Source organism: Vipera ursinii, assembly GCF_947247035.1.
Source record: "Vipera ursinii genome assembly, chromosome: 1".
Lineage (NCBI taxonomy): Eukaryota > Metazoa > Chordata > Lepidosauria > Squamata > Viperidae > Vipera > Vipera ursinii.
Window position 1 is genome coordinate 134795936 of NC_139512.1, and position 25347 is coordinate 134821282.

The 25347-nt window shown below is 37.5% G+C and overlaps 1 protein-coding gene across 1 annotated transcript in view; it reads right to left on the reverse strand.

Annotated features, from left to right (window-relative positions):
- The window catches only part of NCKAP5 (NCK associated protein 5), a 649941-nt gene that overhangs the window by 86343 nt on the left and 538251 nt on the right, over positions 1-25347 (reverse strand). The window contains exons 11-13 of the mRNA XM_083350693.1: positions 21463-25124; positions 19366-19543; positions 14045-14123 (exon numbers count right to left, since the gene is read on the reverse strand). Of these exons, the coding sequence (XP_083206819.1) occupies positions 14045-14123; positions 19366-19543; positions 21463-25124 (3919 nt within the window). The remainder of the gene's footprint in view (positions 1-14044; positions 14124-19365; positions 19544-21462; positions 25125-25347) is intronic.

The following is a 25347-nucleotide window of genomic DNA, read 5'->3' on the forward strand; positions in this document are numbered from 1 at the left end:
TTTTTATAAGATTTGAGCTGTCAAATTCTGCTCACTTAGTTTCTGACCCACAACCCCATTTTATTTAAATGTGACACAAATATCTGCTAACCATTGAATTATCCATTGACTGCTAAACAGGAATTCTTACTCAAGTGTCTTCCGAGTACCAACCAGATTCTATTCTGCTTAGGTTGTTCAAAATCAATCTATATAAATGTGACTCAATAATGCACAGAATTGATGTTTTTCTTTTTGTTTTGTTTTTTACTTTTTTCTTAACAGATTATTATTTTGAGTATGAAACCAATTAAAAGTTGCGGCAACATGTTCTCTAAACCAAGAGTGGAAAGTTTTAGTGAATCCACACATTTTCTTCCACATAATCCCAATTTCAAGACATGAATTCTCCTCCTCCAGACCAGATGATATTCTAAGCACTGTGCCCAAAGCTAACTGAATATAAGTAGGAAGCAATAGTAGTTAGCAAATGGTTATGTTTTGAGGCCAACATTTTAACATGAAGTTATTTCGGGAAGTTATTTTCCTTTTTAACAAATTACTGCAATAAAAGCTGGTTGGGGAAAAGGGAGAATTAACTTGATCTTCAGAAAGAGAATTTTGTCCTTTCATATTAGCTGGAATTGAAATTGATAAATAATTCACTAATAACAGTAAAGACATCCACTTGGGCCATCTGAACAGTATGGAACTTTGGAGGACTTCCCATTGTATTTTCCCCATCTGCAGAATATGGTCTTGGGGACAATTTTCATCTTAGTCTATGGCAGGATAAGCAATTTTTTTGTAACCACAAATCATATTTACCTTTTTTGGGGGGAAAATAGGTAAAATGAGATTCCTAAAATTTCTGTGCATTGTTTCCGTAAAGCCACTTATCTGAGAAATCACAACACAGAAATCCCGACAATCCTATTTATGGACTTTTTTGGTTCTCTCTTTCACTGTTATGGAATCCATGAATACTCAGATAAGAGTCAGGTAAGGAATGTAGGTTAGTTTTTACGAAGCTAGATTTTAGCTGCTGTCACATTGTCACTCTGTGACCATTCCTTTTATATACATATATATTTATTTATTCCTAACAAATAAATACAGAATTTTAAATAAACAATTGAAATCAGGGAAAGATATGTTTCACACACAGAAATTGAGTTGCTCATTTCTAGAGGTACCTTGTGTTATTCATCTCTAGTTCAAAACTATGGTTCTTACAAAAATAAAACATAATAAAGCCATCCAATTATTATATATTATTTATGAAGCAGAGGATTGAAAGCAGTTACCCCTACATTAGCTATTATAGCATATACAGTGCATTCAGAAAGTATTCAGACCCCCTTCACTTTTGTCAATTTTGTTATGCTGCAGCCCGATTCTACAGTTGTTGAAATTCATTTTTTCCCCTCATTAATCTACACTCAGTACTCCATAATGACAAAGTGAAAACAGAATTTTAGAAATGTCTGTAAATTTATTAACCAGTGGAGTGGAATAATTAACCAGTGGACTGGCTTGCCTTCAAAAGTTGTGGATGCCCCATTACTGGAGACTTTAAAAAAGACACTGGACAGTCAATTGCCTGAAATGGTATTGGGTCTCTTGTTTGAGCAGGGGGTTGGACTAGAAGACCTCCAAGGTCCCTTTCAACTGTAATTCTGTTAATTTTAGAGATGTGCTTCCTGTCGAGACATTCAAAGGACAAGCACAGCTCAGCTTGAAAAACAAAAGTACTATTTTGACTTAGAAGGATTGTATAAAGATGAAACCCACTTAAAACTATAGTACTGATCATATTGAAAAGGGTAGGCTTATTGGCCATAGTAATATATTTAACTGATACTGGAAGTATGTGATCCACGCAGGAAAGTTGTCAGAAGGGAATCTTTAGGTATTGCCTAAAAAAACCCATTCATTTGGAACAAATATGCTTTAGATTGATAAAACAAAAACTACAAAAAAATGAATTTGGGATAAAAACATTGAAGTGTTTGAAGGAAACAACATCTTGCCATAGTGCCTCTAGTAAGGGTTGGGGTTTGTGGCTGCCAGTTCACAGGAAATATTGTACCGATGGAAAGAAGAATGGATTTGACTAAATATCGATATATCCTAGCATCTCATCATCACTGAAGAACTGGAAGGCAGAAAGAGAGTGCATGTTTCAGCAAGACAGCAAATTGAAATGTAGCTTGAAATCAAAGTATTTAGTTACAAAAGGTAAATGTTTTCAAATGTCCCCGTATCTGAACATTACTGAAAATATGTGGTCAGATCTCAACCATGCAGGGCTTGCAAAGAGAACAAAGAATATTTCTGAGCTAGAGAAGTTCTGCAAAGAAGAGCAAAGAGGAAAAAAGACCTCCCCATGCAACGGTAGAAAGAGGCTTCACTGTTTTGTTATTTTGAATCTGTATATAATTGCACATAAAAGGATGCAAGACATGCATTCAAGTCTGCAAGAAAATTAGTTGTTTAACTTTGTACAATCTAAAGGCTCTGTCGGCTCTGATTCATTTGGAGTTTATTGAAACATACCATTTGACCAGATGTGCCTAAATATTTGCATGCAACTGTCAGATTTACACGTATTTTTCGGAATGCTAATCATTTTATGTTCTCCGTGTAACTGAGATGGACAGGGTAAGTTTTCTGGAAAAGCAATTATTATAATTCGGTAGCTGATTATACATAATCATAAAGGCATGTTAAGGCTATGTTTAATAAGGAAGTTGATCCAGAACACTAATGCATTTGGCTTACAGGAAAGACAGCTAAACCGAATGCCCCAGTAGTGTTGCAGAAGAATTGGCAATTAGACAAGTGCTATATATATTATCTCTTAGGAAGAAGAAAGTAATTATTTGTCTTCAACAGACTGTGACAAAGAGTAACTTGACATTATTTAAAAGATTCTAATGCATACTAGATACTTATTGTTCAGGAAGGGAAGGTTTTTTTTTTAATAATTCCTTTTATAAATAATTCCTTTTATAAAGAAGAGAATTGTTTCTACATTAAACTATTTCAACAAATTCCAGTTAGCTTTGCCTATCCCAATCATTATCAAAATTTTAATTTCCAATTATTCCTTGTTTAATTTTAGCAATGCTTTCTTAAAAAGGCACATTTAGAAGTTGTACAGTATGTTGAGGACATCTCACAAGATAGCAATCATGACCAATCATGGAACATCCGTTTACCCAAAGGTGAACTAGTTGTCTGGGAAGTATGTTTCTCAGCTCAGAAGGGATCTTTCAGCAGGTATAAGAATGTAGTGGAAATAGATTGAATCTAGGGAACGTTTTGTTTCTTAACTTTCAATCCTTAAACATGTGGGCTATAGTTCCTGGTAGACGTCATAGCACACTTTAGAATTTGGACAATGTGGATGTTTTAATTTTTTTTCATATCATGTAACTGCTGAGAATTGTTAAAATTTAAAGTGAAATATCAGCCAGTCAATCAAATAAATTAAATGCCCTGCCCCATACCTGCCTGGCCTTATTTCTCCTTATACCTACTCTTGATCACTTCTTATGATCCTCTCAGCTGGGCCTCTTTCTGTTCTAGATCATAAAATCTGGAGTTCCAGGGTTTGGCCTCATAACTCTGGAATCAGCTCCTTCCTTCTCTTTCTCTTTACACTGACTTCGAAAGGGACTTAAATATCCCTATATTCGACATTATCCAATTGGCCAATTGGCCCAATTTATGCTTACTCCTCTGGCTTAAATATTGTTTTATTTGACTTACGGATGTGTGTGCGTTTGGTTGTTACCATGGGGCAATGTTTTAAATGTGTATGGTTGTTGCATTTGGTTTCTCCAAGTTAATATTTGTTTAAAAGTTTTATTGTTGGAAACTAATTTTACTTGTTGGAATAAGCTCTAAAATATCTGGCAGGAGAGGCATGTTAAGAAATGATTCACAACTTACAAATAGGGCACAATAACAGTAGTTCCAGAAAAGAGTTTTTGGGCATTCACCTCCCCAGACACCTCTAGTGTCCAGAGCAATTGGGATATTTCCTTGTACAGGAACATTAGTATGTTAAACTGTGTGTACAAAGGGAAAATTTTCTAAACAGATCTACAACACGTTCTACATAAGTGTTTAAGTAAGTTATACAAAATAATATTTGTATATAATTAAACTACCATTTCTCAAAAGTACACCAGCCTATTTACATATCAATCCCCTGCTAACATTTCAGTTTTCTTAACCTGTCTTCAAAAGTTATAAATCGACAACTGCAAGAATAATACCTGCACGATTGCATTAATTTGTTAGATCTCTCTCTCACACACATAGAATTAAAACTTGGCTGTCTGAGGTGCTTTAGGAAGCAATCCTTCTCCTAGAATTGTTAGAAAGTGTGCGATTGTATGCAGCTTCGTGCAGATACAGATAGTTAAAAACTTGATTTGTTGGGTTCCTTTTTATCCAGGTATAACACCTCAGAATATATTTTAAAAACAGGTACACCAAAAAGAAAGTGGCAGTTGGTTTGGTGTACTGGTTTTGTCTGGTAGTGTTTCACTAAATTGGCTTGCAAAAAAACATTTAGGTTTTCTATAGATTTCTCTGAGAAGCATGCAAGGATATAGTGCAAATATTCCTTTATCTGATGGGATAAAAAATGAATGGCTCACACGCTTGTGAAGATGATTGCTACATGATTCTACTCAATTTCTATTGAAAGGGTTCATTAAATAAAGATTGACACTGATAAGCTACATTCTCAAGCTGCAGAAGAGCATAACAAACTTCTGTTGAATAGTTTTTGGTTTCAGGTGAGAAGATTTTTTTTAATACTGCACATTTTTTTCTTTCTCTGAATTTTACATCCCATTTTCTGAATAAAAATTCATCCAATTCGTTATGGTTTGTTACTAAATCTGCTCATTTTAGTAGATCATTCTGTAATATCTTAACAACTCATTGATGCTCTCACCTAATTTGACTGTTACTTTTCAGATTTTTAAATGCAAAGTATATTAGCTCATCTGATGAGCTTAAGCAAGACACTAAAGTCTTAAGTCTTCTCTTCCACATAACTTAAACAATGAAATAATAAACTGTTTATTATTTCAATAAGAGTAATATTTGGGTATACACAGAAGATTTAAGTTACTGCTTCTATATTGCATGGAAAATAATTTGGTGTCTGTGGTCAGAAAGAATTCAAAAGAACAGAGTCAACTACAGTTAGGCATATCCTATATATACACATGTATATGGACCTATTCAAGGGACGCGGTGGCTCAGTGGGTTAGGACGCTGAGCTTGTTGATCGAAGGTCGGCAGTTTGGCGGGTCAAATCCCTAGTGCCGCGTTACAGATGAGCGCCTGTTACTCGTCCCAGCTTCTGCCAACTTAGCAGTTTGAAAGCACGTAAAAATGCAAGTAGAAAAATAGGGACCACTACGGTGGGAAGGTAACAGCATTCCGTGCGCCTTTGGCGTCTAGTCATGCCAGCCACATGACCACAGAGACCTCCTCAGACAAGCGCTGGCTCTTTGGCTTTGAAACGGAGATGAGCACCGGCCAATAGAGTTGGAAACGATGAGCATGCATGTGCGGGGGAACCTTTACCTTTACGGACCTATTCAGATCTTAAGATCAGCAGGAGAAACCATCTTAAAGGTACCCTCATTTTCCCCAGCCCATTTGTTGAACACCCAGGTAAGGACTTTCCCTGGGCGAGTCCTTTGAGAGTGGCAGAATAACAGAATAACAGAGTTGGAAGGGACCTTGGAGATCTTCTAGTCTAACCCCCTGCTCTGGCAGGAAACCGAATACCATTTCAGACAAATGGCTTTCCAATCTCTTCTTAAAAACTCCCAATATTGGAGCATTCACAACTTCTGGAGGCAGGTTGTTCCACGAATTAATTGTTCTCACTGTCAGGAAATTTCTCCTTAGTACTAAGTTGCTTCTCTCCTTGGTTAGTTTCCATCCATTGTTTCTTGTCTTGCCTTCTGGTGCTTTGGAGAGCAGGTTGACCCCCCCTCTTCTCTGTGGCAACCCCTTACATATTGGAACACCGCTATCATGTCATCCCTAGTCCTTTTCTTTTCCTTAAAGCCATTTTGCTCCCATTTAATTTGATTTCAGGAAAGGAGTCAAGATCTCCCTCTTCCACCATGCTTTTTCAGTCTGAAGTGGCTGTGATCTTAATTTCTTAAAATCAGATTTTCATTGCTTATATTTTCTTTCTACTGGTGAGGCAGCTTCAGTAACTTTAGAGTAGAAAGATGGGATATAAATGCAGTAAACAAGCAAAGGCTGGCAAAAGAGAGGAAAGAAATAACCTCTTAAAATCTTGCCCCTGATACTATCTAACATATAAGCCTCCTAATAGGTAGGTGCTCTTAATACATGGAGAGAATACTGATCTGCAATAAGGCGGAGTACAGGGACTGATTACTAGATTGGAGGTTGCACATAAATTGTTTATTATCCTCTCCTCCATAATTTCTAGAGTTGTATCAAGGAAGAAGAATTTAATCACCCTCCTCTTGGTGACCTCTTTCCTTGCCAATGGCATTCTTGATACCTGTTCCCACAGCAGATTAGCCAGCTATTATAAACTTGATTTTTTTTCCCCTGGGAAGAAATTGCATGAGGACGATATTCATTTATCTTCTTTGAGAGATCACACAAACTTCCTCAACCTATGCAGTAATAAGGGTATCAGTGCTGCCAACAGTATAATGGGGCTAGGAACTGCAGAGAATGTGCATCCACAGTGCACCATGTTGGGAGACCTCTGAGTGCTGTGGAGTTACCAACACTGAAAACCCTTAATGGAATATTAACAATTGCAGATATTGGACAAGCATTCCTATCTATCTGCTGAACTGACTGTAAGCTACTTTAGGGCCAAAGAAATGCAGTAATTGAAAAAGTATGGTCTCCTTTCTCATAACGCAGGGAGAAATCCTATTAGCTTATTAAAGGAAGCTACCATTATACAGAATTCCTTCACAACATGAAGTGATGTAGATAGAGATATATGCCAGTGCCTTTTACAGGACACAATAAATATTGTACGTGCTAACAAACACATTTTCTTCCAGTTGTTTCCTAGCCCAAAGTCATAACAGAGACATATCTACCACGTCGGAATGTCCCAATATTTACAGAATTACAAACAAGTTAGACATGTCTAGAAACACACACACACACACACACACACACACACACACACACACATCCCCCAAACAGCCCAAGAAGCATGGCAGATTATTCCATATGCATATGTACACAAGGGGTATAAAGGGGTATTACTGGAGGTAAGCCTAAAAACCTGGAGCAAATGTTGAAGAAAACAGAGCAGTTTAAAACCTGAACTGGTGTTTGCAGAATTTCTTCCAGGCCCTGCCTGTTTAACAAGATAATAAAGTCAAAATCCTTATATAATAAAAATGCCCTTATATGATAAAAATGATCCGGAAGAAAATATGCATCTGGAATTTCTATACTTTGTAGAAATACAAAACAAAAAAGACATTAAATCATGAAATTGGAAAAAAAAACCCTTTTCCAAAACACTTGAATTAGACTTAACAAGAGAGCAAACAACTGGAGGGAGAAATGATACCTTTCAATTTAAACAGGAATGTTCCAAATAGCAATATTTCTAGAGACAACCTCACTTATAAAATTGGTGAATAAACTATAATTGACACTTCACGTAGTCTACATATATTCAAAGAGAGTATCGGCACACATCCTGATACCATGACAGGTACCTATCTATTCATGCATATATAAAAAGCAAGATTATATATTAAAAACTTACATTTAGGAAGGATTTATTTTTTTGACCAGGTGGGCAAAAAGAGAGAGGAAAAAATATTAATTTACTATACCATCCTTGATACTTAATGAAATTTCTGACACAAAAGAAGCAGAATGAAGACTGAACAATTCTCTCTCCAAGTTAAACATGAGTGGAATTTTTTCATAATCGCTATTAATGTATGATTTTCCAATAATACTTGAGTTCTTTAATATAAAGCTTCATTCTTCACTTTAGAATGTTTAGCACCAACATCACTTTGTCTCTGAACTTTCAATCAAATTATAGGCAAAAAATTTTTTATCAAAAAGTTTCTCTGAATTTTTCATCACTTTCTCTTTTCTTTTGTGGAAACTAGAGGTGTGGTGTGAAAATTACCCTCATTATTATGTTATGATCCATTTCAGATATATTTCCTTACCTAAACAGAGAAGCAGAATGACCACAGGTGGGCAAAAAGGTAGTGGGAAGAGGAGAAACTTTCAACTTCCTGCTGGCTTCCCCATTGACTTTCCTTCTGGGAAGTTGGCAGCGAGCATTGGAAATGATGATTATGTGACCACAGCAGCAGTGCAGAGGTGCAACAGTGCTGAAGCAACTAGAATTTTAAATCAGCTTCTTTAAGTCAGCTCATATGAGGTACATTGTAAAGAATTACTGATCTATGATGCACTGTTAAGGCGAATTGTAGGTTACAAACTACAAACAAGAAGGTTTTAGAAGTATGTAGATCATTAACTCTCAATTTAAAAAAAAATATTTAATGAAATTCAGCTCAACAATTTCAATAAAGGAGGTATGAAACCAAAACACTGTTATTAACAATTGTGGTTAGTTTTATAGTGTTAATATGGATTTTTATGTTTTAACTTTTGTTCGGGACCTGTCGAGAGTTGGACATAAGATGGGCACCTACATAAAAGTTTTTCAGTGTTGTTCTTGAAAAGTGAAAAATGATGTTACAAGAAAATGACTTCTATAGAAGGCAGAATCTATCTAGCAGATGTTTAACAATAAATTTAATGGGCTGCAGAGCTCAAGTACAGAATACAAAAGAAGTGGTCACTTCAGTTTTTAATTCTGGGGCAAACACTTGTATTTCTGATTACAGATGGTATTGCAGTTGGGTTTCACTAAAATTCTTCTTGCTCCTTGATCTATTTATTTCCTTTTTAAACCTCAACGGAATACCCATTTCTCTAAAATCAATGTGCACTGTATTTCTGAGTAATATATTCTAGAAGAGCTTCCTAGACAGAAAAAAAAATCTGTATCATCCAAATCACAGCCTTCTCATTTCTTCCACTGACGAAATTTAAACAACGATCCTTGAATTTTTTTACTGTTGTGCATAGATATGTAAGTAGACTTAAACAGACAATGATAGTGATTTCTTTATGTCTTCCTACAGCAATTAAGCACAAAAATGAATATATCCAATGTTCTGTAAGTAGACTTATGTTCTCACAATACTTTCCCCCCTTCTACTCATAAAAATCATTAGGTCCCCTGAAACCTGCTCCAGATAATCACCACCAAAATGGATTTAGATCTTTGTGTGTGGAGTAGGTGAAGATAGTTCATTTGCTAATAGACGCCGTTCCACTATGGATGGGCACTATGGAAGGTAAATCAATTATATTAAGACAACTCCTATAGTATCTTTGCAAAATCAATCAATTAATCAGATCTCACCAGACATATATAACCAAGCTGAATAAGGACCAAAATAGCCAAATTATACTCAAAATAAAGTCAGAAACACAGAGACTTAAGAAATTGATTATGGATTCTTGCAATATTTTTAAAAGAGGTATGGAATGTCTATGGCTGATTCAAAGTTCTCCCTGCTGTTAAAATATCTCGTAAATTACAATGTCTAACCAGGGGTGGGGAACAATGCCCCTTTTATTACTTGTGGGCTTCAACTCCCAAAATTCTGGGAGTTGAGGTCCACAAATCATAAAGGGGCCATAGTTCTCACCTCTGGTCTAGAACAATAGTTTAGATTCTTATTAAACATATTACACTGTATTCCCAGGGCCTTTTCAAGAAAGGCTATTCCTAGAAGCTATTACAATATTTCAAACCTACAGGCTCACTAAATACATTTGAACAGGATAAAAAAGTGCCTGGAAACCAATACTTTATATATGCATGGTTTTAACTGAACCAAGAGTATTTAATTGCAGTAAAATACTCTAGAGCCACAAGCTGCACGTTTGCTAACTTGTCAATGTAAGCAATTAATAAAGAAGTGGATTCTTTTTCACATACATATTTTTTACTCTTAAACTGTGCAGACTCCATTTTGTTTCATGAAAACTTTTTTTTCAGCGTAAAAAAGGGAAGGCAAAATAATAGCTCATTAAAATGTGAAAATAAAACAATATATCACAATAATCTTTAAATTAGCTTTTCAAAGCAGCTCTGGTGATTGGGAAGAAGTTGGAAACAAAAGCACATAAAAAGGATATGAGATGGGATATTCTATCCCCTTGGGAGAGAGGTAGCTAACATGGCTAATGCAAGAGCTTGTGAATAACAAACAAAAACTTGTGTGATACGCTTTGGAGTTTAACTTTAGGCCAGTGCACAGAACATGTGAAAAGTAGTATGACCATGTATTTGTTGACTTTTTTAAAAAGGAGAACACATTTTAGACTTCTTAGTCTTTTTCCTAAATGCCCCTACTGTATGAATATGGTAGTTATATCATTATTACAATTATTATTTATTTATACCCCACCTTTATTATTTTTATAAAAACAACTCAAGGTGGCAAACATACCTAATATTCCTTTCTCCTCTTATTTTCCCCACAACAACCACTATGTGAGCTGAGTTAAGCTGAGACTGACTGGCCCAAAGTTACCCGGCTGTTCTTTCATATCTAAGGCAGAACTAGAACTCCTGATCTCCTGGTCTCTATCCTGGTGCCTTAACTACTAGAACAAATTCTCCATATATTAGCTATATAATAGAACCTACTTCTCTCTAGTTTAGTTTAGTTTAGTTTTATTTGATTTCTATACCGCCCTTCTCCCTAGGGACTCAGGGCGGTTCACAGGGCATATATAAATAACGATACAAAAGTTAAAAGGAAATTAAACCAGTGCCCAGTTAAAAAACAACAATAATAAAGTACTAAAAAACCAATTAAAAAACCCATATTCCCCCATCAGGCCAGACCAGCTAATTCAAATAAGTGGGTCTTTAGCCCGCGGCGGAAGGATCGGAGGTCTGATGCCATCTGGAGCTCAACCGGCAGTTGGTTCCATAATGCCGGAGCACCCACAGAGAAGGCCCTCCCCCTGGGGGCCACCAGTCGACATTCCCTGACTGGAGGCACCCTGAGGAGCCCTCTCTGTGGGCACGTACTGGGCGGAGGGAAGTTGACGCCGGCAGCAGGTGGTCCCCGAGGTAACCCGGACCCATGCCATGATCTTTATCATGACCAGGACCTTGAACCTCTAGCAAGGGCAAACGAAATAGTATATCATTTACATAATTTATATTAAATATGTTATATTTGGGACCCAGAGGAAGATTTTTAAAAAATCTCAGTATAGTGAGTGAAGTGTGTTAGTTTGCTATGTGTTGCTAAAAATGCATTTATATATACATTTGACAATTTTAAAAAAATGACATAGATAGTTCAACTATCTTTAATTTCTGGGTTGGATCAGTAGTCAGAATTGTATCTATAATCATGAGGGTGAGATGATCTATTATGTTCAGCACAATATAAAGGGTTTGGAGCGCTAACTGACAGTCAAAATAGCATAATTTATAGAAGATTTTTCATTGTACATGTATAGAGATATCTCTATAATACTTTTTTAATTAAATTTACAGAGAATCTTAGAACTAAGATAAGGATATTATTGCTCTGTGTTATGACAGTAACATCTCACAATGTAGACTTTTTCCCTGTGGGAAGTGATGAATTTAGGCTGGTAAATTTAAATAATTTGACTAAGTAACTACTTTAACTCCTTCAGAGAAAAATTTGTAGACAGGCCATGCACAGCTTCCAATTACTTAGTTACCAGTTCCTGGTAATTTGACAATCATCTTTCAAACTGTGTTATGACACTGAAGTACATTTTGCATGAGTGTGTAGAATAACTAATGTGTGATAGATTTTTAAATTTTTGATTCTGTTTCCAGCTGAGTCCCTATTATAGCCTTGTAAAATACTGGAAAAGTCTTTCTCATTCGAGGCAGAATCATCTCCTTAATCCCTGACAGATTTATTTCTAGGAAAGAGGAATCCATTAAAATCAGCTGCAGAAATGCCAATTTTGATATCAGGCACCACCCTACCAACATACCTTTCTTCCATTCTTCTCATTAACGATTGCTCAAGATTAATGCTAGTTTATGTTATTCCTAATATAGAATTATATTATTTTAAAGCAAATTTTCCAAAAGCCACAATGTCCCATTGCAAGAAGGATCAAACTTAAGGGCTTTATGAAAGCTTGGCTACTCGAGGCATCAGGATGTATTCTTTGACATCAGAACTAAAACAAGATGTTCTGTAAAGGCTTCTACAAATGGATATGCAGCACAAACATGCATTTTAAAAAATTCTTTGATATTGATTTAATCCAAATCAATATCAAACGTGGAATGCTATGAACTTTTCCTCAACTCTGCAATCATTTTATACGTGTTTATAACCTTATTCCAGTTTCCTTCACTTTACAGACCTGCGAAGGTCATGAATGTGAGGATAGGTCATAAAGTCACTTTTTTGTTACTCTTCTAAAAGCAAATTGTTGTTACACGAGGCAGTATTCAAATGAGGAGTGCCTGTACAACCAGGATAAATTCAATGGGCCTTGTTTTGGTGCTTTGTAACACAGAATAGAAACAAAAGCAGCACCATGGTTCATAACATAACACTTTAAGTATGTTAGAAAACTATTTGCATCTAGGTCAGGAACTTCTTACTAACAGCAAATATGTCTTTTTTTTTAAAAAAGCAAAAAATCTAAAGTTTTAGAGGTAATTTTGCAAAGTAAACAATAGCCATGCTTTGTTTAATTTACACACTGCACAAACACTACAGGAAACATACAGAGCACAAGAGAGTAAGAGGGGGAGAAACTAGCATATTTTTATTCCATAAATTAGGCTTTGAAGACTCAGAGTAGAGAAACGGTGACTGAGTTTTTACTTAGTAAAAATATATTGCATTTAAGTAGACTAGAATGAACCCAATGACAAAATGGCCCCATAGCTACTTTCCTGCTTCTTATGTTTGCCTAGGGGGCTTGGGAGACAGACTGGTAGGTGAAATATAGGAAAAGTGTGAAAGAGATGAAAGCTTGTTGCATAAATGGAAATTTGTGAGACAGGCAGACATACTTAAGATCTTCCTTTCCACCTTTATTTTTGTTATTGCTTTGGTTTTTTTCCCCACTTTACCGAAAATTAGGTCTAATGCATAAAAAAATGGTTTGGGTACATTCAGTATGCCACCCAGAACTTTCCATGAAGCCAAATGCCATTTTTTTTTCCAACAAAAATACCATTTTTTTCTACATACTGAAAAGGGATATGATGAGAAAACTCCTAAAAGCTAATGTTTAAATTAGCAAAATGAAAAACTCAAATAATTGCCCATTAAACAAGAGCTGTAAGGGAGGAAATTGCCAGCTGGAGAAAAGCGTAGGAGAAATACACTAATCCCCTTTTTCCAAGACGACAGATCTACCACAAGGCCAAAATGATGAAAAATGAGTTTGGATGGGACTTCGCTAGGTCACATGGTTTATGCTGTGATACACGTTTCATCATTTGCCCTCTTGTTCCCCTTATGGATGTTTATGTGCAGTAACATGCCCTGGATTTCTCCATGGAGATGCTCAATCATCCAGGTCATGGTTATCCCAAAGGTGCTTTTTTTCAAAAGGCAACTGGACTTCCCTGGGTTTTTTCCTGTTAAAAACATTTTCCTTCTCATCCAAGAAGCTCCTTCAGTTCTAACTGACTGGTGGGAAAATTCTAGGCTTTGAAGAAGACTTGGAGTAAAGAAATGGTGACCACATTTTTCCTTGGTAATAATAAGTTGTATTTAAACATACCCTGTATTTAAAGTTTCTTTACCTATGGCTGCTACTTGAAAAGAAGTATTAAGAAATTCCTGTCTAATTGTCCTCATTTATTATGATTTAGTGGGTTACATAAAAAGAAAATACACAGTTCAATTTATTAGTTTACCTATTAAATGGCTTTGATTTCTTGAATCTGAGAGGTTATCTTCTGCATCTTCTTGAAAGTTTTCTCTTACTACCTTGACCTGCATGGCATTAAAAAAGAAAACAATAAAAATCTCTTTCAAGTATCTCTTTGGAAAGCACAAGATAAAAGCCAAATATTTCAGAACACACACACAGACATTATTTTTATTCTTTTGTTATCACCTTAGTGATAATATCTTAATATAACTTCCAAATCATATTCGGTAAGAATTTAAAGTCACTTCATCCTGTGATTAATGACTTCTAAATTGGTTCTAAATGGTTGAATAAAAGCAACATCATGCAGCTATCAAAAACAAATTTTGAAGACAAATAATCCTTAAATGAAAAACATCTATGATTCACTTTTACAAAAGCAAAGAAATAGAGCTAAATCTCATGAAGGCATGTATTATTCTCTTTGGAAATATCATGTGTCATGATATTCATTTATACCAGACATGTCAAACACAAGACCCAGGGGCTAGATCCGGCCCGCGAAGTGGTTTCATGCGGCCCGCGAAGCCATCCTGAAAACAGTGAGGAAACGGCCCCCTGCCTTGGCCCTGGCCCAGAGACCCTCCTTCTGCCAGAGACCCTCACTCCTGCCCGGGCCCCCATAGGCACTCTTGATGCAAATGATGAAGAGCTGGCCATGCCCACCTAGTAGGCTATACACACTCTAGCCACGCCCACCCAGTAGGCCATGCCCACCCAGACCATACCCACCTGGCCCCCTGAGGGCAACCGCAATGCTGATGCGGCCCTCAATGAAATTGAGTTTGACACCCCTGATTTATACTAATAACACAAGATGTCCGTAACAAGTACTGTAGGAAGTTCCTTTATTCAGTGCTAATATTACTTAGGCTTTATGCCAATAACTGCTGACAAACCTAGCAGTGGTTTATGAAGTTTCCATATCCCACTCTCCTTTGTGTACATTAAATTCCATTTCAGATTAATCAATTTGGGGAAAGTCCCAGAACTACTGTACTGAGATATAATGTCTAATTTAGTTCCAGGTAATTTATAGAAGAATGGTACTAAAACAGAAAAAAATAATTTCTGCTGTAGTTGTGCTTCACTATCTTCAGTCATATAGCATTGGAATATTTACTTGCCCATCTTATATGCTACTTAGTTAAACAGTGCCTTAAGCATATATGAAAAACAACATTCCCCACAAATAAAAAAGGTAAAGGTTCCCCCGCACATGCATGCTAGTCATTTCCAACTCTACGGGCCGGTGCTCATCTCTGTTTCAAAGCCAAAGAGCCAGCATTTGTCTGAGGACGTCTCCATGGTCATGTGGCCGGCATGACTAGATGCCAAAGGCGCACGGAACGCTGTTAACTTCCCACCGTAGTGGTCCCTATTTTTCTACTTGCATTTTTTACGTGCTTTCGAACTGCTAGGTTGGCAGAAGCTGGGACGAGTAACAGGCGCTCACTCTGCTATGCGGCACTTGGGATTCGACCTGCCAAACTGCAGATCTTCTGATCAACAAGCTCAGCGTCCTAACCCACTGAGCCACCACGTCCCTTCACAAATAAATACTACAGTCTAATTCACCCACAGCTCATAAGCATCAGTGGGCTGGATCAACATTGCATTAGCCTTGAACAATTTCATTACTTCTGACCCCTTCACATATACTACATACATACCAATTATGAGATAGGTTAGTAAAATATCTATAATAGAAGAGAATAGTAGAATATCTGTAGTAACTACACATATTCCCTAGGCCAGAGGTCCCCAACATTTTGGGCACCTTGGGACCAGTTCTGTGGAGAGAGGTTTTTCCGTGGACTGGAGGGTGTGTGGTTTTGTGTGCTGCCTGCATCTCATGGATGGGGCTTTGCTTGTTTGTGCGGACCGGTTGCTGGCATGCCACGGTCCAGTACTGGTCCACAGACTGGAGGTTGGGGACCCCTGCCCTAGGAAATTGGATTTCATTGTTGTTAAAGGAATATGTAACTGCATACATACACAGATTATTAGAGCACACAATTGCACCTAATACCGTTCTGTCTTGAACAGTCTATATCCATTCTTTAATGCGATCCTAAGCCTTTAATCAACCCACTGTAAAAGAATTGATGCTACAACATATCAAAAAATACAAAGTTTGAAAATCCACTGTTAGATATATCACTTAAGTAGTCTTTTTCTTTTTTTATTCCAAATAGTTTAACGTGCTAATGCTAGTTATTTTATTGACTTATTGTTATATTTTTAAAAAAGGATTTTAAAATTGCACAAAGCAGTAGCATATGTAATGCAGTCTTTGAACAGTCTGTTCTAATAACATTTTGATTTTTAACTTAGCAGAGTACTGTCTGAAGAAAGAATATACAAAGCCTTTTCAGCCTTTTAACAGGAATAAAAAAATTATATTATATTATATTATTATTATTATTATATTATATTATATTATATTATATTATATTATATTATATTATATTATATTATATTATATTATATTATATTATTATATTATATTATATTATATTATATTATATTATATTATAATATTATATTATATTATATTATATTATTATTATATTATATTATTATGAATTAATTACGGTATATTATACACACACACACACACACATACAAAACCCATCTTTATTCTTGTCCAATAAAATGAAGTGTATTTCTTAAAGATATAGCTGAAGACTGAAATGGCTAGGATTGCTACATTTGCAAAGAACCTATTAAAGGAAACAAAAATGATTTTACATTACTGAGCCATTAAACAATAAGAAGAAAGATTTAAAAGAAACTGTAATATTGGCTTGGCTTTTTCCCCCCATATCACCCCCCCTTCTTTCTGTACAGTGAAGATATACCCTAAGCTGTCAGCACCATGTTAAATGGGGCATAGTTAAATTGAGTGGCTGTGATAAGGGGCTCTGCTTTGTTATCAAAGTTCTAGATCAGCTGGATTGAATTTCCTGCATATGGCACATTTCCAGGCTTCCATTCTTTCTGTTCCTTTCAGTGACATTGCAAGGGTAGACTTAGATATGCTTATAATTTGTGGTTTTATAATGCAGGAAACATCTACATTTTCAAAGAAAAGATGATACTATAGAAGCTACTGGCTTTTTTTTTAAAGGCAGAGCAAAGGAAAGAAAAACAGTTTTGTAACACATACACATACATATATATACACACAAGTCTTGGAAAGGTTCTTAACGGATGACCTTGCGCATCTTCTAGGGAAGGCTTTATTTCATGAAAGTAGATAAAATATGCATACATTATTCGGAAGTTGATCGTTTTGCTCTTAAGCATCATAAAGACTATTTGATTTTCAATTCCCACCAGGTGGAACTTCTACATTATGTTTAACCTCTGCACTACATATCTGAGAAATGGGTTCATATTTCAAACTTTATCAAAACCAGGATTGTTTGTTTGTTTTGTTTTATAAAGCCCACAGGAAGAGTGGTCTTTATAAAACAGAATAAGGGAAAACAAGCTGACATGCAGGACAAAGATCTTTCATTTGTGCTTGATGAAAGAGCCTACTTTGAGCAGATGGTATCCCCAAGAAGGTTTATTTTCTATATTTCATTCATGAGATAGTCCTTAGAAAGCAATCTGTCCCATAGCTAGGCAAGCTAAATTATTCTAAACTTTTTAAAAAAAGGTGTGCAAGGTTTTCCTAGCCGTCCTGAGTGCTTATATAAACAGAATGGTGGAGTATATAGATCTGACACAGTTAATCCTCAACTTATAACCATTTGTTTGGTGATTGTTCCAAGTTACAACAGCACTGAAAAAAGTGACTGATGACCTTTTTTCACTCCAGCATCCCCAGGTCATCTGACCAAAATTCAGACACTTCGCAACTGGTTCATATTTATGATGATCGCAGTGTCCTGGGGTCATGTGACCATCTTTTGCCACCTTCCGACAAGCAAAGTCAATGGGGAAGCCAGATTCACTTAACAACCGTGTTCCTAACTTAACAAATGTAGTGATTCGCTTAACAACTGTGGCAAGAAAGATCGTAAAATGGGGGCAAAACTCACTTAACAAATGCCTTGCTTAGTGACATAAATGTTGGGCTCAATTGTGGTCATAAGCGGAGGGCTACCTGTAACAAAAAACAAATATTTTCTGGAAAGGGGCCTCACATTATATGTTTATAAAGAATATGGCCTCTCAGGGGTCGGGGGGGGGGGAAGGCACGTACCTTGTCCTATATACCAGCCTCCATACTGAGGTTGTCATGATCCCATTCAGAAACATACACGCTGATCCAAATCCCAAAGGAGCCTTGGTGGAGCAGTGGGCTACTGCCTCCTTAAGTAACACCAGCTGCCTGCAATTAGTGCAGGTTCGCGTCCCACCAGGCTCAAGGTTGACTCAGCCTTCCATCCTTCCGAGGTAGGTAAAATGAGGACCCAGATTGTTGGGGGCAATAAGCTGACTTTGTAATAATGCCGCTTGGGGTGTGTGTGAAAGCCCTAATAAGCAGGCATATACATAGAATGAAGGCTACTGCTAAGCTTGTAAGCCGCCCTGAGTCTTCGGAGAAGTGCGGGATATAAATGGAATTAAAATAAAAAATAAAATAAATACATCTATTTCTGCTGTTAAAGAAGCCTGGTTCAAGTACTTGCCTTCCTAAAACACCTACAACTCGCAACAGTGAAACAATTAGGAAGCCATTTTCTCCTTTCATAAATTCCGATGACTGTCCTATATCCTTCCCAAAAGAAAAACCTAAGCTTGTGCTGTTTTTAATTGACCAAGTTAACTCCAAATGCCCAACCAGCAAAATCAGGGTACAAGGGTAGACTTAGAACAAATGCTGAAAACAATAAACATTGCAGTAGGTACTAGATACCTAACCACCCTTTCTTGCAATATGTTCCTTGTGGCATCTGCTCCCTATGAGTAACAAAATGGACTTTGATTTTAGCTAAAAATGACATGGAACTGGATGGGGCGGCTGTTATTATTTTTATCTCAATCTTTTTCAATTACTCCTAAGAGATAAAAAGAAGGATTCCATGTAATTTTTCAGGGTCTTGCTTCAAAGGACAGGTAGCCTGTGCAAATTTTAAAGTAGGCTGAGTCAGTGTGCACTGTTTGTTAGCCACTGAAATAGCATAATCGGATTCCCTAATCAGATCATTGGATGTTGACATTAATCCCGTCACTCCCCAGTTCTGAACTGTGTCCTTTCCCCATATGTGGGCACGTATCTTGTACTAATACAATAACACTCGGGAAGAAAGGAAATTCTTAAGGGAGTCTCCTCTTATTGCTTACCAAGGTCTCCTTTGGTATTTCTATATCAACCTTTGTTTTGCTGTTTTTCTTCTGGTTTCTTTGAGTATTGATGGCGTTGCTGGGAAGAGGAGAACCCTGGGATATGCTCTTCGACACGCTCCTGTAGGAAACATTTTTTGATCCACTTTCTGTCTGCTGGGCTGCCTTCTTATCAACTCTGCAGATAGATAGGGATTCCTCTGATAAATGGCATTGCCTTTACTTCAATCACTTCTGTTTCTTTACGTTTAGTGAAATCACCCTGTATCTTTCTCCCCCTGGACCTCTGAGTGATAAATGTTGCTAACTAGCTTTGATCAAACCTGTCACTTGTAATTTCATGGACAAAATTATTGTCGTCATTCAGGTATAATTATTTGTTTTAAATTTTCTAGGAGTGTGAGCCAACTTGGAAATTATTGTACAATTATTTCTGGGTGTCTTTGTGACCTAAAATCCGGAAAGCGGTGAAAGTAATTACTTTTGTGGGTTATCTTCTTTGTATACTAACAATCTGCAGCCAGTTACAAGGCAGCATTAAACAGAACACAAAGGCAGATGCTGCATTTTTAAAAGAAATCTCTCCCTGATGGATGTATTAAATAAAAATGTGAGGCTTAAAAACTGTATTCGTTTTAATAAGGCTGACTATTCTTTAATTTCAAAGACCACTGACCCGGCTAACAAAAAGCAGATAGAAATGATCAGAGCAGCCATGTGGAGCTGTTTTTATGGGGATATGTCACTCTATTTGGCAGATGGTGTTGGTGTTTTGCATGTGTGAATGCACATCTGCATTATAAACAGATGTCTCCCTAAAAAAAGGGGGGGACCCGGAAGCGAGAGCTGGCTACAAATCCTCTCCCAGACATGGCAGAATTTTTATAGGAGATTCCTACTTTCCATTTGAAAGATGGAACAACGCTGTGATCCCTTGTCAGCCGTCTCAAATACCTCAGCTCAGCAAAGGCTACCCTTTCTGAGATTGCACTGTTTGATCATGTTCAAAGCTAACAAGCAAAATTATCAGAAAGTGGCTGTTTCTTCCCGACCCCCAGTTATTTAAGAACACGCAATTTCCTACAGTCTTAGCAGAGATCAATCACACACAAAAAAGCAAATTACAACTGTCAAGCAACAATTAAAAGTTGAAGAACAATCAACGCAGCAGATAAAATCAAGTCTCTCCTTTAAAAAAAAAAGGATGAGACACAAACCAGATGAACTATTGTTCTGCTGAATTTTTTTTAAAAAATGCCAACAAGCTCCAGGTCATATTAAAAAAAAAAAAACCCTACCATCAAAGAGGAAACAAAGGGAGATTTCTATAGAATGAAAAAGCCTTGGGCTTCATCACAAAGGCTTTAAAGGATTTGTAATTTATCACCAACTTCTAAAGAAACAGTACATGAACTGAACTAAGTGCTAGTTCAATGTCCAAATATGGCTGAGCTGCGATTAGGCTAGCTGATGATGTCCTAAATCTAAACCCTTTGAGCCAATGAAAAAAGGACACACTTTCTATATGTGTGTGTGTGTGTGTGTGTGTGTGTGTGTGTGTGTCTGTACATTTATTTATTTTTTAATTTCCAATAGATTCAATCCAAATAAGGATTATTTTTAGTCTTAGAATTACTAATAGATCCTGGCAAGTTACCTTATCAAGCTGCTGTAGCCTATCATCTCTTTATCCTGCCCTTCTCTGCCCTCTTTTGTGCTTTTTTTGGCCAGGTTCTCTCTCCTGCTTTCCAGAGATCCTTGCCAACAGTTCTCTGAAACCGGCTGGTGGCAGAAGTTACTTTTGCCTATTTCCCTCACTCCAGCCAGCACACAAATCTTTCCTTTTCTCTTTCTGAAGCTATTTAGATAATGACTGCAAAGTTCTTCTTCTCACTTAACTCCGCTACTCTGCATTGTTTAAGCGAGCGTCTTGCAGTTTCTAAAGTAGCTTGCAAAGTTTCATGTTAAAAATGGGAAGAATGCTGCGGGGGAAGATAAAAAAAATCAAAAGAAGGTCACACAGTTAACCTGCATAGACTGTCACTATTTGTGATGTAAAAGGGAAGATTCTAAATCCACCTATGCTAAAATTCTTACCTGTGTAAAAGCTCCTTCATAAAGTTGTCTTTTCCTGAGTAGGTAGCAGTAGGGCTGTTTTTCTGTTCGGATCTTGTTTGGTTTGTGTTTGGGTGAACAGCTTTTGCCAATTTTTTTCCTTTGGGAGCACCATCTAAAAGGACAGAAGTTTTCCTGTTCAGCTCGTTTTCCGCTTCGCAGTGCTGTTCGCTTTTCTTTTTGTCTTTCCTTTTTTCTGATTTTGCTTGCTTACTTCCAAAAGCTGAACCTTTTGCCTCTTTCTTTTCTACTTTGACTTTTGAGGTATCTATTTTTCGGCTGTTCAGAGCTGGGAGTTTACTTTTACGGAAACCAAACCAGCTGGCAAGAGAAGGGCCCCCATTTTTTGGTTTCATCTCAGGCCCAGATGGGTTTTGCCCTTGTCCTTTCTGCATGTTCTCTTGGATGCACAACATCACTTTTTCTTCTATTGTAGGATGTGAGCTGTTTGAAACCGAAGCCTTTCCAGAGGTTTCGGGACCATTTAGACACATTTCTTGCAATGCTGTCTTGCTTCCTTCGGCTTTATGATGACGCTCAATCCTGTCCATGTTTTTCTGAAATGGGAAAACTTGGCCTGAGGAAACACTGGTTTGGTTGATTTCTGTCTGCGTAACACTTTTTTCCACTGCTGACTGACGCTTGGAAACGTCACTGCTTTTTTCATCTTGGCCAGATGTAGTTGGAACCTCACTCTGGGATGCTGATTTGTGGATCCCCTTTTTCAAAACACTGGCGCACAGATCTCTTTTTGGAGACGTTCGAAACGGCAGCTTGCTTGGGTTGCTCATCTGACTATTGGAAACAGTTACTTTTGCACAAACACCTTGCCGAGTGCAAGAAACTGCAGGAGCCACCTCTGCTGTCTCAGCTGATTCTGAAACAAACTTCATTTGTAATCCCTCCACTGTTGAGTTTTGCCTGGTCAAGGAATTCCCTCGTTCTGATGTATTTGTTATAATCTGTGTTCTCACTTTTCCCAACCGTTCTGGGGAAGGTGCCTGCAATATTTCTTCAGTATAAATACTGAAACTTTGACTACGGGCCTTGGCTCCAGTCATGCCAAGAGCTGGCTTCAGGTATGCTTTATTACAAGAAGAAATGGATCTTTTAACAGATTTGTTTTCAAATCTGTCCGGCTCTATCAAATTGCATGTTTCAGAGGAAATGGGCAAGGCTGGGTCCATTTTGAGCTTCTTTGAGAAACTTTCCTTTATTTGGGGCTCTGGACTCCATTCTTCAGGGTCCGCCGAGTCTACAGTGGTTTGAGGTGAAGATTCACCTTGCCTCTGTTTATCTGAATTCACACTGCACTTAGAGGCTGCATTCATACAGTCTTTTTCCTGCTTTCCTGGCACAGTGGAACTCTTTCTGACAAAGCGGGGAGATGTTATGAATAATTTCAGTCCCACAGAGAGATGGGGCTTCAGGACCTTGTCAGACAAGTTTCCATCATCCCTTCCCTGAAATAGCAAAGGAACTGGAGAAGGGTTAATTTGAGGCAATACACTCTGTTCCCCAACTGTACTTATATGATGCTCCAATGAAGTGCAGAAACTTTCGGGAAACTTTGGTTTCTGAGGTACACCAGTCTCCTGAGACAGGGAGCTTGTATCTTGTGGTGTGAAAGCTGTAGGGACAACTCTAGAATTATACAGTTCTTGGTTGCTGTAGAACATGGGCAAGTTTGAATTTGGTGGACCAATTTTCTTGGTGAAAATCTTGGAAATGACTTGGCTTGTGGCAGGGGACTTTTCTGATATGCATTTGCCTTCTCCCTTGTCCTGAAAATGGTTTAATTCATTTGGAGGTGTTGCAGGCAACTTAGCAGTTTTTGTTTCATAAACAGCAACATGATGACAAACAGGCACTGAATTTCCTTTCTGTGGTGACAACTGGACATCTTTTCTTGTATCACTGAGAAAACCCGCTCCTGGTTGGTCATGAGCAGGGGGTGAATGTTCATAATGTGGCCTAATTAACAGTGAAGCTGATCTGTCAGGAGGAAGGGGAGGGGACGGAGATCTGGCCTCCACTGGTGGCCCATCACAATGGACATCTCTGGTTGGTTTCTCTTCACTATGGACAGGCTCTAGAAGATGCTGAGGCAGGGCAGTTGATTTGGAGAGCAAATTCTTAGTTTCTGGATGGGCTAACATCTTGCAGTTATTCAAGCTTACTTTTGAATTCTGATTTGGATTTGGCATCTTTTTGTGTCTCGACCATTTTGCAGGTGACAGTGGACCCTTATCCAAGGTCTTAAAGCAATGTGAAGAGACTAAAGGAAAGTTTTCAGCCATGGCCACTGTTCCTGTCTGTGGTAAAAACTTGTCTCTGCTGGATACTTTTGTTAACTTGTGTTTTTGATTATTACCCCCTTGGATACAAGAAGGGGAGCTCAAATTAGAAGAAATACTGCATCCGGGCTTGGTTAGTTTTTGTTGAGAGGTATTCTGACACGGTGGTTTTCCGAAATGTATAGGACAATCTCTGATGTGGGGAGTAGGGACATTTGCACAATCATCTTTGAAATCACTTGGGGCAGTTTTTCTCTCTGCTTTATTAACAGGCATTTGCATAACATGGCAGCTTTTAGCATCTATTGCTTTTTGCAAATTAGATACTCCCTGAGATAAACACGTAGTGTTTTCTGCATCGCACGGCTGGTGAATTGAAATTTCATTTCTAGTTACAGTAACAATTCCAGCCTGATGCGAATTAAATTCAATAGGTTTGCCATCTTCGGCATCGAATATTACAGTAATACATTCTTCTGAAGAAGTCTTCTTTAGAATTTTTTGTTGCTTAATAAAATTGCATGCCTTTGTCCTGATGTCTGAGGGAGGGGCTTGTTTCTCAGAAGATGCCAGCTGCGTGTTTCCTTTCTCCCCAAGCACACCACAGCTCTCTGTGTTCTTTTGTGCAGAGGGTGCTAATGACAAATACGGTGGGCTTTTCTCGTCGCTGCTTTCTAAATGTAATTCATCAAGGATTTCATTGTCATCAGTATCTGAAAGGTGTAAATTAAGGTCTCTCCAGCTTACACTGGAAAGACTTTTATCTATCTGTAGCACAGGCAGCTTCATATCCCTGCACGATTTTGCACCCAACTGAAATCCATTGACAAAACTAGTCAGTTTTTCGGGCTTCTCCTTTGAATTAAAGTAAGAACTTATTTCTGATAAATGCCTTCTATCAGGTTCCCAGCCAAATAAGCTGTCAGAAACACTGTGAGTTAATTTATTATAGTAGTGCCGACAGTCTTTTCTTGGTAGTTCATGCAGTAGTGCTAAAGATGAAGAGTCATCATCCACATCCTCGTGGGAATCAGAATCATACACAAAGATTTTTTGGCGATCTAGGCAAGCCTCTTCCATTTCAGGCCTGCCATTAGCCTGTTCTTTAGGAGTGCCATACTTAATTCCAGGAGAATAGATTCCTTCGTTAGAATCCATGCAATCTTTATAGCCCCATTTGGATACAACCGAAGGAGGTTCTAATATTTTTTTTTGTTTTTGTAGCTTCTTCAGCCCATCCAAAATGTGGTTTTCCTTGATACGAGTTGGAGGTAGGTCATCAGCAGGACTGGAATGGTTGCTGGGGAGTGGAGAGCCTATACTTATCCTTTTATCCCAGCTTACTGACTAATTTGAAAGGGGAAAAAGAAAATATATGTGTTTAGTTATTACTACAGAATTAGCAGTCATTAGGAATAAAAATGCAGGGTTTGAACTTCATGCCTAGACAAAAGTAGGAGGGATTTCTCCCCCCCTGCAAGCCCCCAGATATAACAAATACTACTACTACTACTACTACTACTACTACTACTACTACTACTACTACTACTAATAATAATAATAATAATAA